The sequence below is a fragment of the Melanerpes formicivorus genome, unplaced genomic scaffold, assembly GCF_026170545.1.
Source record: "Melanerpes formicivorus ecotype bairdi unplaced genomic scaffold, bMelFor1.0.p_v2 SCAF_62, whole genome shotgun sequence".
Lineage (NCBI taxonomy): Eukaryota > Metazoa > Chordata > Aves > Piciformes > Picidae > Melanerpes > Melanerpes formicivorus.
Window position 1 is genome coordinate 1,299,868 of NW_027142414.1, and position 17,097 is coordinate 1,316,964.

At 43.2% G+C, this 17,097-nt stretch overlaps 2 protein-coding genes across 4 annotated transcripts in view; one reads left to right on the plus strand and one right to left on the minus strand.

Annotated features, from left to right (window-relative positions):
- Nucleotides 1–3,342: 3,342 nt before the first annotated feature.
- Nucleotides 3,343–9,644, minus strand: ERH (ERH mRNA splicing and mitosis factor). The gene is made up of 4 exons (XM_068162097.1): nucleotides 9,537–9,644; nucleotides 6,160–6,247; nucleotides 5,320–5,440; nucleotides 3,343–3,856 (listed from the first exon to the last, which is right to left on the minus strand). Exons 1-4 carry the CDS (start codon nucleotides 9,537–9,539, stop codon nucleotides 3,754–3,756), a joined length of 315 nt encoding a protein of 104 aa, XP_068018198.1. The 5' UTR covers nucleotides 9,540–9,644; the 3' UTR covers nucleotides 3,343–3,753.
- Nucleotides 9,645–9,847: 203 nt separating this feature from the next.
- Nucleotides 9,848–17,097, plus strand: part of SLC39A9 (solute carrier family 39 member 9) — a 32,241-nt gene continuing 24,991 nt past the window's right edge. The window contains exon 1 of one of the 3 annotated variants that reach the window (XM_068162100.1): nucleotides 9,848–9,886. Coding sequence is in view for 2 of the 3 variants with exons in the window: in XM_068162098.1 (XP_068018199.1) it covers nucleotides 10,342–10,518 (177 nt within the window). In the remaining variant the exon portion in view is untranslated. Of the gene's footprint in view, nucleotides 9,887–9,936; nucleotides 10,519–16,566; nucleotides 17,037–17,097 lie in introns of those variants that run through there. The other 2 variants (XM_068162098.1, XM_068162099.1) reach the window with 2 other exon arrangements.

The window sequence follows — 17,097 nt, forward strand, 5'->3', positions numbered from 1 at the left end:
TTTGTGCAGTCCCCACCCAGCATGCTGAAGGAGGCTGCAGTGAGATTCCTCCCAGAGTGCCTGTTGTTGTTGTGGTATCAAGTACAACTTGAATGCTAATCTGAGTGGGGTTACCCACTAACCCCAGTGCATTGCTGACTGGCAGGAGCATGCACTGGTAGATAAATTATCACATATATGTATATATAAAAGCAGTTTATTTAGTTTTCTGCAGCAACAGCTACCATCTCAAAGCTTCAGCTAGGATTTTTTTTCTTGAGTGCTCAGCCACTCTGTTGTTGATTGGCAGTCCTGTTCCTTCCTTCCCTACCACAGCCAGTGTCTGCTTTGTGCACAGGATGAAGCTGCATTCTGTGATTTAACAGCAGTGACCTGTTAGATCAGCTCAGCTGTCTCACAAAACTTCAGCTCACCACTTTAGTGCACAGCCATGCCAAGACTTAGCAACTTCTACCATTCTGGCCATGCCTCAACCTGAAATCAGTAGAGGCAAAGCGAGGACTTGCCTAGTCTGCAAGCCAAGCAGGAATCGTGCAAGCACCTCAGTTGCTCTGCACTCCTGGCAAATGGATGTGGGCTCATACCTCTCAGTGGGCTGAGGCTTGGATTGCTGAATGGACTTCATATTTTTTTTCCTTTTTAAGCATTTCCACACTTGGAAACGTGAGGTCTCTGGATTCTATTCCTTATCCCTCCATCATTCCCCTACACAAGCAGCCAAAATGATTTGCATTGTTTACTCCTACACTGCAGCAGGCATGGCCAACAGTGCTACTAGTACCTAGCCTTTATGCAAGAAGCAGCAGACAACCTACCACAGGTGAAGCATGTGTGGGGTTGACAGATTCTCTTCTGATGTAGTTTCTGTAACCATGCAGTTTGGCTATGGATTTACTTGCAAAATGCTGCTGTCCAACCTAGCTTTTTCAAGTAGCTGAACTTGGGAAATGCTTGATACCCGGTAGTGGAAGTGTTGCCTTATGACTCTAAGGACAAGCGCACCTGGAGGAAGTCCTAACCACCTTGCTGACATCCTTTATGGGAAAGAAGCCAAGAGGCAAAGTAGAGAGCAAGTTCATGTGGACTGCATTACTGGCATGCCAGACCACCTGCCCATTTTATGCTTCCAATTGCTTATGACCTGCTGTACTGTATTTCTGGAGGCAGTGGTTAGTTGGAGACAGCTTTCCAGATTCTTCTTCCTAACCAGTTGCACATCAAGTAGATGCTGAAGCATTCTTTCCCCCCCCCATCCGAGTGTAATCTGTCAAAGCAACAAAGCTGTTGCCTCATGAATAGTTAAATAAGTAAAGGGAAATTCTGTGAAGTATGGAGAACAGCAGCTCGAGCTATGCACTATAGAGTTTTGACTTGCAGCTTATCCCAGGAAAAAGACTTGCAGCTGACTGACAAAAGGGAAAAGAGATGATGCTCATTACTTCTCTTAAAGTGGTCTACAGACCATGTTGTTTTGTTTTTTTAGTCAGAAGGCTGAGTCTGGATCCAGAGGTAAAAAGGGGAACATTGATTGACTTGTATTTTCCAATTCTGTGAGAATGTCAGTGTTGAAGTGTTAAAAAAAAACCCCAAACACCAAAACCAATGTGAATCAACCCCAAAGATAAGGCTTGTTTACCTACTATCCACAAAACACACCTTCTCAAAGTCCCTTTCATAAAGGAGAAATGTTTATTACTGCTTGCTTTAAAGTACCTTCTTCCCATTTTGTGTTCTAACTTGAGAGGGTCCTGATTTGCACTTGTTTACTGGTCATAGTTTGTAGTTATTCTACCAGGGCCAAAACCAAGAAAGAAGAAGGTTTTAGTGTGCTTTTTTTAAATCAGACCAAGCTTTGAAGGAAGACCTGTTCTATGTTCCTGATACTACAGGTGCAGCAAGCTCCTTGCACTATGAGCTCAAGTTACTGGAAACAAGCTTACCACTAAACTTTTTAATGCAACCAGAAGTGATAATGGATGTTCATTCAGATGCATTTTAAAGACTGCAAAATCACATCCTACTTAGTGCCTTGAGAACACTGGAATCTTTACCTATAAAAAAAGGTAAATGTTCAGCAGAGATTAACCTCAAACACATTAGGAAAGAGCATGTTACTTTACTACTTGCTCTACAGCATTAACTACATGAGCTGCCAATCATTGCTTATATTGAACAGGAATGTTGCTATATAGGGCAATGGTGAATTTTAGAAGGTTTTACTTACTGTGCCAAGCTGCACTTGGATATAAAGGTAGAACTTCCACACAGAAGAATTGAGAGATTTAAGTAACTTTAAGTGGATTAATATACTTCTGACCTACTGTTTTGAAAACTGCTCTTTAGTATAAAGGGAGCACATTTTTTTTGTCAGCAGATTGAATTGATTCCTGGTCACTACAACTGCAGCTTAGTAGGTCTAATCTCCAATTGGTATTTGTGTGGAGAAAAGACTTTAACATGCCCTTTCAGTATCTTTAAGGATTTCTGTCTCTTTAGTAATTTGATTCCAAGTCTTCAGCAGCTATTACTTACCACTTAAGTGAAGCTATTTTCATTAAAGCTTTACAATAGACAGTCAATTAGTCCTAAGATTCTTTTAAGCCAATCCATCTGCTCCAAGGTCTATCAGAAGCTATTGATGTTTTAGGAAGTGAAGTGCACTGCAGAGAATTGCATTCCTCTGTTAATCCTGGAACTGCTTCTTGCTGAGTACACCTTCACAGCCTAAGACTCAAATCTGTACCTACAATATGCAAACTGAACTAATGCAAAGGCACAGAGTGCCAGGTTAGCTTTGCTCTTCTACCTGTATAATTTCTAGTCTAATTTTTCCCCAATCCAAACTTTATCACTAGAGTAAAGTAACAGAGATTGGCATTCAAGATATCCAGGAGTAGATAAAACTCCATAGTGCATGCTAACAGTTATGTCCTTATCCTTTTAAAGAGGATATACAGTTTGGGGCATATCACCATCAAAACAATTTTCTTTGCCTATTTCCTTGGGAAAAGGTTGGAAGTACACTAAACTTGTGAGGCCTGTGATGTGGTACATTCAGCCTGCTCTTAGCATCACCTGTCCTAGAGCAGACACCCTTACCTGAATGTAACTGCAAGTGGGTTACTGTTTCCCAAAGATCCTCAGGAAAGACAGTATTTAAGACTAGGTCAGTGAAGCTAACTTGGCAGGAGAAAATTTGAGCCATTCTGTAATATAACCAACAACTGCTGGTTCAGCTCACATAAACTTTTAAGCCCTGTTTCTGGGCAAACAGGAAAGAAACATTTAATTTGTTCTTTTCTTTCATTTGTTTGGCAAACCCCACAAAATACATCACTCAAGTTTAACTAAAGGGTATTTTTTTATTCCCCATTAAGACAGTCTCAAGGATATAACTAAACGTTGGAAATCCCACGAGGGCACATACAGTGAATGTGGTGAAGTATAATGTGAACAGCCCCAGGGGTTCAAATAAAGTAGGACCATTAGCTAACCAGAGGAAGGAAAAAAAAAAAGACAAAACTCTGAAGATGTTGCATTTTCTTCACCATTTACACTGGGGAGGGGGTGGTGATGGGGGGGAAAAAGTCAAATCCAACAAATCCTTTCATCTCTAACAATACATTCAGCCCTGGCTAAAGAGTTTAACAAGATGGCAACAGGATGACTATAATACAAAACGTTCACTACTACACTCTGTACACACCTGTTGTCCAAGCCCTCCCCCAAACCCATGTAATGATGGTGCCTCCATTATTTGCTTGCTTGCTGGGCCTGCCTGCGGAGAAGGACGTAGATCTTCTCCTTTATCCAGTCTTTGTTGTACGGTTGGTATGTCTGAGTATCAGCACGGTAACTAGAGAGGGGGGGAAAAAGAGTGGTTCTGTGAAAGCCTTGTTATTTGAAGCCCAGCAAGACTGGTTTAAAGTTTCAGTGTATACTGCTACAGTGATAGTGAGTTGTAGTTCCAGTGCAGTATTAAGAAATGCTAATTTCAGGGAAAATTACTGGTTTCTGCCCCCACCCCTGGCTATTCATAGCACAGCAAAGCAAGAACAGATAGCAAGTACTTCAGGAATCTCCACCAGCACAAGACACGTCTGATACACTGTGCTACATGTGCCATCTGGTGGAAAACTATGAGCTGAAGTACATCATAACACCAAGCTGACAAGCCTCATTAAGAAAGGTTCTAGACTACCAGAAAACAGTTGCTATTTCCTAAAGCAAATAGCCTCAGGCTGCTAGATAAAGTAAACAAAGAATGTATTTCACTTCACCAGCCCAGCACTATGACAGCTGAAAACAAAATGTGGCAGAATGTCTAGGGACAAGGTAACTAAAGAAACTACAATCCTGTTCCACTTTACTGGAAACTGTGTTAAATGGCAGTTGTAATTAAGCCACCATCTGTAACACAGGCTCTGTACGTAGGTCAAAATGCAAAGGAAAGCAATGTGATGCACAGAGGCTTTTTAAAAGAGCTTTTGCTTTTAAACTGAAATTATCTGGCAAGGGCTGCTCACTGTGCAGCCACAAAGGCATGTGCAATAGGATTTCAGATGGAGTAGTACAGCTGCAGTAATGTCCTCACCAGATGCTCAGTGGGATAAAGTTTCCGGAATGTTGAGACTCAGAAGCTGAATGCTGTGTCTGAATATGGGATTTGTATCCTTATTCCCACAGAATTTCTGCACAGTTGGTACCACTGTCCTATCAAACCATTACCTTGAAATTCAAGGTATGGAGAGTACTCATTATCTGCAGGAAGGGATTAAGTTACCATGTTATGTCCTAAATAATGAAATGCAACATTAGATTTCACAGTGTGGTCAGAAGGGAAAGCACCTAAGACCATCACTGCTTGCCTGCAATTTAATGCACAGATGAGAACTGGAGATAATGTATTCACAACACTTAATTATCTAAGGCTCTCTGGAGGACTGATCTGTTCCTTAATGAAGTGACTTATGTAAACTTCCATCTTGCTGTATCTTGATCAAATGAACAGTCAGCCACAATGTATTTCTGTAGAGAGCTGTACTAGTACAGTAAAAGCCTATTGAATGACCTCCTGTAATCATTCTGCCTCCTTAAGAATCAGACAAAGGCAGAGCAGATACAGGTCTGCCTTTGTTTTTAAAGAGGTTCTAGCATTAATGAAATATGTTGCTGAAAGACCTGAAATGCTGCAAGCTTCAACATGACCAATCTGAGTGGAACCATCACTTTCTAAGCTTTTTATAGAGATACTTTGTTTCAACTCAGTTAATTGGACTTCTCTAAGTCAGTGGAAAGGACTTTTGCAACTGAACTTACACGAGACAGCTGAGGTCTGCCAAGTCATCGATGAAGTCAAACAACTGGCTGATATCGTATGTAATGGACGGACTGTTGGGATTCATTCTCTTCAGATGCTCCTCATACATTTTACAGACTCCTATGGAGAAGCAAGATTAGCAAAGTGATATTAAACACTCAACAACTCTACCTACTGAAACTTTTTCAGCTACTGAACTACAGGCATCAGGAAAGTTCAGAGATGACTGCTATGAAAACAGACAAACTTCTTAACTCAGAGATTGCAGAGCTGAAATACTTTGGTCTAGTTATTTGTACTGAAATATACTACTATAAAATCAGATGAGATGCAGGGCAGGAAGCATTATCATCCTCTAGAGGAAAAAGCTTTTTAGTACTTTCAAAGATATAGCTTCCCATACACAAAGTTGCATCAGAACCATGAAATTCCTTCTCAGACAGCAGTTGCAATGTATATTCCTACCATACAAACACCTGAGGAAGAGAAGTGTTCATGTCAAATGAAGCTACTCAAATCTCAGGAGAAAGATCATTCTTGATTAAACAGGGTTACCGAGGTAAAAGTGACAGCACAAGCTTGTACATGAACTTCACTCAGTTTTATTTAAGCTAGGCCATGAATAATTCTGGTATACTGAAGAAGAATAAAATACTCAAGTGTGCGCAGAGGCTTTACGTGGTCTTTGTTATGCTTTTGTTTGCCTCTCAGAATCTCTTCAGGTTAGAATTTTTAATGTGAAGTGAGCTTCCACATGTAAATCTTACAGCTGTGGTGTTTGGGAACTTGTCAAACAGGGGGTTTGACCCACAATTCTTGACTACCATGCCTGTACCCACCTTCCATGCATTCGTTCACCGATTCATAGTCAGCATATGTTCTGCCTTCTGGCCTCTTGGTAGGCTGGACAAGTAGAATTGTGTGAGACTGAAAAACAAACCCAAGAAAACAGGTTACTTGCAAGATTTAAATGATTTTGCATAGAAGTTATGTATCTGAATGAAGCACTAAAAAGAAGCATGCTATTAAACCACCGAACTATCAATGAAGGCATTTTCCAAACAGCATTTACTGTTCGTATACAATGTGTTAGTTTTTGTTTTCCATCCTTCCTGTTGATCCTCACTTAACTTTAAAACGTGCAAAACTGACAGTGAAGCAACCACTCTGACAAAAAAATACTGTGGAAATGGTGGTTTCTATTTAAACACAGAAGTAAAACAGTGAAGGAAATGTGTAAAACCTCTGCCACTGTTGCATTTACTCCTTTTATTCCAAATGCAAGCTGCCAGTAAGGTTTTAAATATGCTGACTAGAGCAAAGAGGGAGTCAAACTTAACTTTGCTGTCAGTCTGACCTTAAGAGATTGTAACAGGAACAGCTCAACAGTTCATTGAACTTAAAGGCAACACAAATTATACAGCAAATCTGCACTTCATATTGGAGATTACTTCCTGACAAACAGATGCACTGAATTTTGATACTTTGGTGAGTTTGAAGCAGCACTTATGGCACAGAGAACTGTTGCAAATGTGAGAGTGTGTGTGCTTGTTCTTCTGCAGGGAAGACTGAGGATGGCTGTACAATCTGGGGCTTGCATTACTTGTGTCATATTTTTCACTTGGCTACAGCGACCACTTTGAGCAAACAGCAAGTAAGGCATTTGAAGTGTACACAATCTGTGATCTAATTAACAGGTTACACAGCACAGAAAACTTCGCAAGCATGCTTACAAAGCACCACTTCCAGTGCTGCTAACTGGATCATTTTCAAGGCTAATACACGAGGTGAGCAGACAATATGTAATATTCATGGAAGCAACTGCAGAGTGAGACAGTGGAAACATACACTTTGGTGTTTTATTTGGCTTAAATGACTTAACTGCTGATAAAAAATACCCTCTTGACCCACACTTTGGGCTATCAGTGAAGACAGCAGGCTCAGTGTTCATCAAATTCAGTGACAGGTTAAAAAAAAAAGGTAAACATTAGAATTTCCAAGGAATGTGTAAGAAAAGACACATTTTTATACTATGCATGTGCCTGGGATAGTTCTCAATTCTGGCTGGTATCTGGCTGTTCCTAAGTGCATTGCACTTGATCAGGCCTGTCTCACCCAAGAGTCCAAATGACTGCCAAACTTTATTATAAAATACTTTTCCCAGCACTATCATTTTTATTTGCTGGTCAGTGATGACAAGGCTTGGTTCCAGCACCTGCAGCTCTGATTTATTGGGAGCATCTAAGGATCTCTTAGTAATGACAATGGTAGAGGTGTACTGGCCAGTTCAGTCAGTGTTCCAAAACTAGCTGTGGGATTTCAGCATCAGAATGCCTTGCAAACTACATTTGTGGTGTCTGATTACACACACCTATTTATAGCTTTCAACTAAACTTGGTATTAAAACAATTTGTCTGTTTGGCAAAACCTAGGAGAGCACAGCTAAAACTGAACTGGCAGTTCAGCAGTTACAGAACTGAATGCTTCAATTGGTGTCTCAGAATCATTTTAGGCTTTCTGGCCTGTAAATACCTAGGCTAATTCTCCCACTAAATGAATGTGTACATCCTGAAACTACCCCAGTAATTAGATTACAGAAACAAAAACCAAAAATCAGGGAGCCAGACACACAAGCCAGCTCTTTCAGACCTTTACTGCAGAGATTACTTGGGCTTCTCACTTTAAACCATTTGTCACTTCAGACACTTTGTAATACCTGTAATCAGATACAGGCCTGGAAATTATAAAAATTACATCCCAAACATTTCCTTGGGAAGTTCCCATTATTTTACCTTAAAGGCCAAAACCAGAAATTGTTTGATTAGATAAAAATGGACAAGTTCAGATGCCTGACAAAAGCTCCCTCCAAGTATTACCTTCCCTATGGAAGAGGTGCCTGTGTGACAGGACAAAACTCAATGTGATTAATAACTATTATGTTCTCCTACATGTGTAAATCTTGTTAGGAAACAAACAAGGCAAAATAAAGGTAGATCCATAAGCATTCTCACATTAAGGTCAGGTTATTTACCAAAGCCCACCGTGGACTCTTGCAAACATGGTGCTTAGGGACACGGTTTAGTGGTGGACTTGGCAGTGATGAGTTAATGGTTGAATTTTATGACCTTAAAGGTATTATCAAAACGATTCTCTGATGCTTATGTTGAGTTTTCTTTCATTTTCTTTAAAATCACAGTTGTACAGGGTGCTGTTAAGCAGGACACTGCATGAGACGCTGGTTTGTATTACAGCAATTTTCAGCTTCTTTAGAAAGCCAGGCACAATCTGCCCAAAGAGGCTTCCACTAATTGTAGTCCATTCAACAATAAAGTAAACAAACAAACAAAAAACCAAACAACGAAACCCTTCCGGTTTTAAAAAGAAGGTAAACAAGTAGTGCAAGAATAAGATGTGCAGTGATGTAACTGCAAGTAGTGTTACACACACTTAAGTGCCTTTTAGTTACTTCTGCTAGGCAGATAAAGTGGTTTAAGTGCCACCTTTCACTTCGGACAAGAGGGACTGCTCATCTTAGCAGAAACTAAGTGCTTTTGAGCAAGTGCCAGACAGATGTAGAACTTTCCTGCAAAGCTAGAAGCGGCTATTGCAGGACCATTTGCCTCACCACATTCAAATTTATTAGATGAACGCGACAAACTGCTGTGATTGGCAGGCCTTTGTGCTTCGCTGTGCCGTTCAAACAGCCCACCAGGGCAAGCTACCGCCTTGCTCTCCTCCAAGTGCTGGGGAGGAGCAGGGAGAGCAGTACGCGCGGCGACTGCTTCAATAAAAGCAAATCAGCCATTTAAGGTAGGCGCGCACTCGATGGATCGCCCGCCAGGCAGAGCCTCACTCCCAGAGGCGCCCTCAAAAGGGGGTGAAGCCCCCGAGCAAGGCCGCTCCACGCCAGGGCCTCCGGGAAGACTCCCGCCTCTCTCCCTCCCCGAGAGCGATCCCGCTTCCTGCAGGGGAGGCTCCGGCGGCGGCGGGGCCGGCCCTTCGCAGGCCGCTAGCCCGCCAGCACGTGCTGTTGCTCGCCAGAGTCTGGGAGCGACGACCGCGGCCTTCCCCACTCCCCGCCGCGCCTTCCCGCCCGCAGCGCCCGCGCCCGCCCTTTGGCCCAGGCGGGACGGGAAAGCAGCCTGGAAGGCGCCCGCCCCTCCCCCAGAGAAGCGCGGGGAGCCGCGGGGCCCAGCCAGCCGCTCGCCCCGCTCACCATCACGGCTCCCGCTCCTCAGCACCGCCGCGGAGAAGAGGCGCGCGACGATCACCCACAACCCGCCGCGCCCGCCGGAAGCGCAGCTCTAACGGCTGACCATAGAGCGTGCTGCGGCAGAGTGTCGCTCGCGCGTGCGCATAAGCGCAACGCCCAGGCCTATGTCAGACCGCCACACGGCGGCGCGCTGAGGATGCCGGGAGCAGTTAGCCGCGCCAGGCTGGAGGGGGCGGGGCGCGGCTCGCGGCCATCTTTGATGAGGGGAACCGCCCCTCCCCGTCGAGCGCCTGCGAAGGTTGCAGAGCAATCGCCACCTTGTCCGCCATCTTGAAGTCGGGAAGCCAGTATGGGTAATGCCAACGAGTGTGGGGCGCGACGTGACCCGGAAGGGGAAGCGCTGTGTGCTGGAGGTGCCACTTGGCTTCCGAGGCAGCGGCGGGGGTGGTGTGGGTTGAGGGGAGGCGCGTACCGGTCCCGCTGTCTCCCCGCGGACGCGGCCCGCTTCTGGCCGCCCGTCTGTAAGGAGTTACCTTGGCGCTCACTGCTTCCCTCTCTGGGGTCGGTGGGGTGCAGGGAAGGTTCCGTTGTCTCAGGCGAGGGCCGGGCCTGCCTGCACCAGGGCCGGGCGGTTCCCGACTCCTAGCCGTGCAGGTGTCACCCTGCCCGCCCCCTGCAACGGTGTCGGGCGGCCCCGGCGCAGTAGCGACTGACACGCCAGGCCCAGAGGGGCTGCCACTGGGTGCCGAGCCGGCCGGAGCCGCCAGGCAAGAGACATGGCTGAAGGCCTTTCTTGGCAACTCGGTGTATGCACGGGTTAAAGCGTGGGGGCGAGGTGGAAAAGTTGCTGTCGAATTTCACTTTAAGGGACCGGACAGAAAGCAGCAAAATGGATGACTTCCGCTCCATCTTCCTGCTGTCTTTGGCCATGCTGGTCGCCTGCTATGTGGCAGGAATTATCCCCTTGGCAGTTAATTTTTCCGAGGTAAGACAGCTTCGCCAAACTGCTGGTTGGTTGCTAAGGGAGAAAACTAGGTGGAGAGCTTTGCCAGGAGGAGCTCGGGCTGGCCCCTTGCTGTTAGAGGGAATGTTTCAGTTTAAACAGTTTTTAAGGCAGTTGTGAATGTGATGTTATTTTTCACTCATAATTGTGCTGTGAAATTGTTCTACAGTGTGTATAAAAGCCATTTAAACATGTCAAGATTTTAACCAAGTGTCTAAGCTACAGATGAAGTAAAGTCTCTGCCCGTAGTAAAAAGACATGCTGTGAACTAGCTATGGATATTCTTAAAAGCTTGTGTCAGAAACTGCTGAAGTCAGAGTTTTAGCTGGTTATTATGTGCCAATGGGCTACTCAAATTAGGGCTTTTATAAACAATTCCACAAATGTTCCCAGAAAACTTTGGTTCATAATTTTATTCTTAGCTTGTGCTGCTGAAAATGAAATATTAGCTCTTTGATTACGGTGCAACTTCAAGTTATGTTACTCTCCCCTGTAACCCAACTCATTTTAAAAGAAAAATATCTTGGATACATAAGATATTTCACTCTTCTGGTGGACTGTGTTCACCTCTGGGGCCCCCAATATAAAAAAGACATAGACCTGTCAGAGTGAGTCCAGAGGTGGACCACAAAGGTCATCAGGAAGCTGGAACATCTCTCCTGTGAAGACAAGTTGAGAGAGTTGGGGTTGTTCAGTCTGGAGAAGGAAAGGGTCCAGGGAGACCTTATAGTGGCCTTCCAGTACTTAAAGAGGACCTACAGGAAACCTGAGGAACTGTTTTACAAGGGCATGTAATCATAGGACAAGGGACAGTGGTTTTAAGCTGAGAGTACATTTAGGTTAGATATTGGAAAGAAGTTCTGACTTTGAGGGTGGTGAGACACTGGAAAAAGTGGTCCAGGGATGTGATTCCCCTCCCTGGAAGTGTTCAAGGGCAGGTTGAATGGAGCTTTAAGCAATGTGGTCTAGCAGAATGTGTCCCAGGGAGTTGGGAACTACATGATAATTTAGGTTCCCTTTCAATGCAAACCATTCTGTGGTTCTGTGATTCTTACAGGAGAGGGAGACTTCTGTAGATTCAGTGAGTTTCCAACTAGTGAAGGAGTTCAGAAGTACACGTTTAAGTGCTTCTAAGAAATGATTGGTGATGAGGTCATGAGTGTTCCAGTCTCTGAAAGTCTCTTAATGCCCTCTGATGCCTGAGGGTTCTCCCCTAAGTTATAACTGTTGTGTCAAGGCGTGGTGTAGTGCAATTTTAATTGTTCTGAGGTAGTAGAATCTCTCTTAGGTTTTCTGTTCCTGCTGGGAGCAGTGCTTCTTTTGGAAAGCAAAGTGCTGGAAGGGAGATGTGACTTGTTCCATCGAGTCACAGAGTTGGTTATACTTGCCCTTTGGTCTCACCATTTCTGGGAAGCTTTGGGAGCAGTAGACTGGGAGCAGCATGGAAGGAGAGGCTGTTCATTTTGGTAAAGGTGTAATTCCACTGCAGGGTTTGAAGCATGATAATCTCTTCTGAAGTGTTTGGATAAACATTAGCATAGTTCTGTTTTGCCAGTGCTTCATCTGATGCTTTGGTGGACCTTCCCTTGCATGTCTTCAGTGCTGTTGTTTCTACTGCCTTGCTCTTTAAAACTTAACTTTTGTCCTGAAGCTTACAAAGAGTTTTCTTGCAGATTTGCTGAGAACAGTGCCTAGCATGCTAATAGTATCATAGTATCAATCAGGGTTGGAAGGGACCACAAGGATCATCTAGTTCCAACCCCCCTGCCATGGGCAGGGACACCCTGCACTAGATCAGGCTGGCCAGAGCCTCATCCAGCCTGGGCTTAAACACCTCCAGGGACAGGGCCTCAACCATCTTATCTTATTTAATTTTGCATTTCCTCATATATGTGCTTAATAGTCACCTGTTTCTCTGACTTGATATCCAGTGTTGCATGAAGATTTGCTTGGGAACTCTTGATTTATGGATCTTAATATAGCTGACTCAGTGGGCTCAGAAACCTTTCGGGTTTGAAACCTTTTGGGATCCCAACAGCTGGAGGAATACAAATGTGTTGTGGATCCAAACCTATCACTTCTGCACAAGCAGCAATCATTAGCCTTTTGTGTGTGCATATACACATGCAGTCCAGTTTATTGTGATACCTCAAATTCTCAGAAATTCTTGACTCAGTTTTACACTTCTTTTAAGTTATGTATTTTAGGGATCCACAGGCTATGATGGATTAACAAAGGGATGGAATCTCTCTGCAAATTATGTGCAAGTGCTAGCTAATCCTGGAAGTGTCTAATTAGAAGTTAGAATTGGTTTATTTCAAATGATTGCTTAGGTCTCTACCACAACAATTTCAAACTGAAAGGACTGTTTGGTCTTTGCATTCTGTGGCTTGCAAAAGGTTTTGCAGTTTCCTTAGTGAGGACAAATGCCTTCTGCCCCTGACCACTTACACTGGTTAAGGAGAAGACAAAACAAATGCTTTACGTGATATAACCCAGATACCCAAATGCTGGACAACAGTAAAATTATTCATTAATGTTAATCCATTCCTTCAGATGACCTTTTTTTTTATCTGTTTCATGTTAGTTTCTGTTATTTTAATTTGATTTGGGTATTCACAGTATCACAGTATCACAGTATCACTTAGGTTGGAAAGGACCTCGAGGATCATCGAGTCCAACCTGACACCGCAGACCCCATGACTAGACCATGGCACCAAGTGCCACGTCCAATCTCCCCTTGAACGCCTCCAGGGTCGATGACTCAACCACCTCCCTGGGCAACCCATTCCAATGCCGAATGACTCGCTCAGTGAAGAACTTCCTCCTCACCTCGAGTCTGAACCTCCCCTGGCGCAGCTTGAGACTGTGGAAGTGTAGAACTCCAGCAAAGCCAAGCATGACTAAACATTGATGGTAAAAAGGTACCGGCTGAGCAGAGCGTCACTTTATTTCTGTACATGGAAGTACCCTTTCAGCTTAGTCCTAAGTTAGAGTTGGGCTAACTCTGGGTTAGAAGCAACACTGCACCAGTTCTTGAGACTGTGTCTTAAGTTGTAGTCTAAGTGCAATAAATAAAGAAAGAAAATAACAAGTTCTAGCAGTTTGAATGTCTTGCTGATGTAACATAGGCAGGTGGGGGTAGCTGGACTGGGACTGCTTCCTTCTGCAACCAGCTGTGAGTTTTTGACAGGTCCAAGTGAGAGTTTCAGTGCTGTGTGCAGATTTAAACCCAGTTTTGAGCAGTTTGCCAATTTGAGGAGTTTTAAGATTCTTCCCATGAATTTTTTAGCACTCTTCACTGTGTTGCTTGTATTTTTAACGAGAGACACACAAGTGGGTTTTGTAACTGAAATGGTTTCATCTCTTAGATAAACCCAGATGACTTTGGTCTGCAATTATTGCTGTATTCACTGTGTGTATGTATTTTTTTTTTTATACTGAAAAGGAGATGGAGGCTTCTCTTGAAATAGTATTATTTTTTATGGATCTTTAAAATCTACAGATGCTCCAATGAAAGCAAACAGCACTCTGACTTTGCAGCAGTAATAAACCAGCATTATTTCTGATCATTTTTGTGTCTTGAATATATGTATAAAAGAGATTGCAGTGCTGCAGTATGAGAATAACCTTGTTTTTCCTTGTAAGATCCTGTATTTTTGCAAAACTGATTCATGGTGTTGAAGATTATCTTCTCATGTCGATTGCCCCCGTGTAACAATTTACCAGCTGTAATTGCTCTGCCATTACATAGTGTGTGCTTGTGGAAACTTTATAGGTGTTTTCATCTCTTAGATTTTCCCCAGTAGTGCTGTAATTGTTTCCTTATGGTCACATTTGGCTTGTTTTCAGGAAGCTGTTTGTGCATCTCTTGACAGCCTCCTAGTCTATGCAAGTGCTGCCTATTTGGGGAAGATTAAGCAATTTGTGTCATTGTGCTGCACAAAGGAGAATGGGTGGCATGGTAATGATAGAGAAGGGCCACGAGGATGATCAGAGGGCTGGAGCACCTCTCCTATGAGGACAGACTGAAGGAGTTGGGGCTGTGCAGTCTGGAGAAGAGAAGGCTCCAAGGTGACCTAATTGTGGCCTTGCAGTATCTGAAGGGGGCCTACAAGAAGGCTGGGGAGGGACTTCTCAGGATCTCAGGTAGTGATAGGACTAGGGGGAATGGAATGAAGCTGGAGGTGGGGAGATTCAGGCTGGGGGTGAGGAAAAAGTTCTTCCCCAAGAGAGTGGTGAAGCCCTGGAATGGGTTGTCCAGGGAGGTGGTTGGGGTGCTGTCCCTGGGGGTGTTTAATACCAGGCTGGATGAGGCTCTGGCCAGCCTGATGTAGTGTGGGGTGTCCCTGCCCATGGCAAGGGGGTTGGAACTAGATGATCCTTGTGGTCCCTTCCAACCCTGACTGATACTATGATACCCAGCAAGTGGTTTCCCTTTAGTCAAACACTAATCTGTGTGCAGGTCCTCAGTAGTTAGTATTTTGGTAGCTCTCAAGCATCTCATTGTGCATGGAAGATGATGGTTCTGCCACAAAATGTGTGCCACAGAGTTGTTGTGAGGATCTGAAATCCCGTGGCTGCTACCTGAGAGATGTTAAGGGCTTTCAGAGAAATGGTGAGAAACAGGTTGTGAATGCTGTGGTGTTTTAGAGTCTATTAGCTGTTTATGTAGTTGGATTTTCAGTACATGGCCTTGATGTTAGCCTGTCAATATTTTAGTTACAAGCAGGCAAAAAGTAGTAGTAAACTGTTCTTCTATTGCTAAAACAGTATTGAGTTAGTTTGGGAGTAGTGATAGCTCCAAGTGTTTTGTCCCAAATTAGAATTTAACTGGGAAGGTAAGCCTTCCTAATAATAGCAAGCACTTTGCAACCTCTTCATATGTGTGTTGTAACCTTGTAGAAATTTTCCCTGAAATATGAATTAGTTAATGGGTTTATGGTATAGTAAAGAATAATTGTTTTAAGTTCATGTATTTAGTTTTTTAAAGGCTTGATTGCAAATTTAGACTAGAATAGAATTAACCAGGTTGGAAGAGACCTTTGAGATCACTGAGTCCAACCTATCACCCAACACTATCTAATCAACTAAACCATGGTGCCAAGCACCCCATCAGGACTCTTCCTAAATACCTCCAGTGATGGTGACTCCACCACCTCCCTGGACAAAGGTGTGGTACCTTGTGTACCAAATGCATTTTAAAATCTCTTGTTTTGCAGAATGGAAAGGGCATCATCATGGCCAGTAATCATGGCAAGTGAAATATTGTATATTGCCCTAAATGCCTGTACAGTATTTAACTCCTTTTAAAATACTTCTGGAAGGCTTAGAAATGTTTGTAAAAACAATAAGCACTGTTCTGCACTTATGCATCTCCTAATAAAATTAAGAAACAAAAAAAAGGCTGATGTGAAATGGGCTTTTTTGAACTCATTTGAGTAAGCCTTTCATAATTATTTTGGGCTTGGATCTGTTTGGTGTATCCAGGCTGTTCAGCCATATTTTACAGGTACTTGAGAGCTGCATGTGCTGTAATACTGTAGTTCTAAAACTTTACCATATATATATATTTAAATACATGGAACACGTCGTCAGATCTTTCAGGTACAAAAGTATCTTTCTCTTAAATGACTTTTTATTGCAGTTCTATGTTTTTAAAACAAGTCTGATCTTCAGTGATGCCCTAATAAATCCAAGGCCATGGAAGTATGGCAGCCCTGAGGACAAGCTTCTTCATGAGAGTAGTGGACATTTGGTTTAGGCTTAAATACCATTTTTGTCTATCTGTAACACTCTTGTAACAGCATAGCTATTTTCTCCATCTCTCTAGCCCTGTAAATTAAAGTAGAGCTCATGCTACTTTTTTCTGATCTCATCTTCTCTTTCTGTAGTCTTTAAACTCTTCTTAGCCCCTTTCTGTGTTACAAACTTACCTGCTTATGCTCACACTCGACCACTGAATTTGTACCTGCAGGTGCATGTACATGATTGTTTCTCCTGTCTTCCTGGGTTTGCTCTGGTAATTTAGTTTTCTTTCTTGTATTCTATTGCTTAGATTAGCAGTTTTGGAGAACAGGCAATTTGTCTTGCACTATACCTAGCAGAGATTTTAGGGAACTTGCAAGTTTAAGTATGATTTTTAGTAGGAAAGATATATTTGAATACAAACTCTGAATGTGGCTAAAAATATAGAGTTGCAAGCATGCTTCAAAATCCAGGCACTTCCAATATTTACTTGCCTCTGCAGGCCTTATAGTATGAGGTTCTAGAGGATGAATTAGACCCCAGTAATCATTAGTGCTCACCATAGCAATTTGTGCCATTTTCAAGCATGCCACGTGTCATTTCTTGTGTGGTGTTAACAGTCAAATGGATTGTTTTTCATTTCCTAACCCAGTTGATTGCATCAGATACTGGATATGTTCACCTTCCAGGAAGTTAATCATTAGAAATACAGAACTGTGCAAATGGGGCTCTTGAATAAAAATCAGCGAGAGGTTTTGTGGATCATTCTCTATTTCCTCCCTCCCTCTGCCCCATCCTCTGTTAATGAAGGAG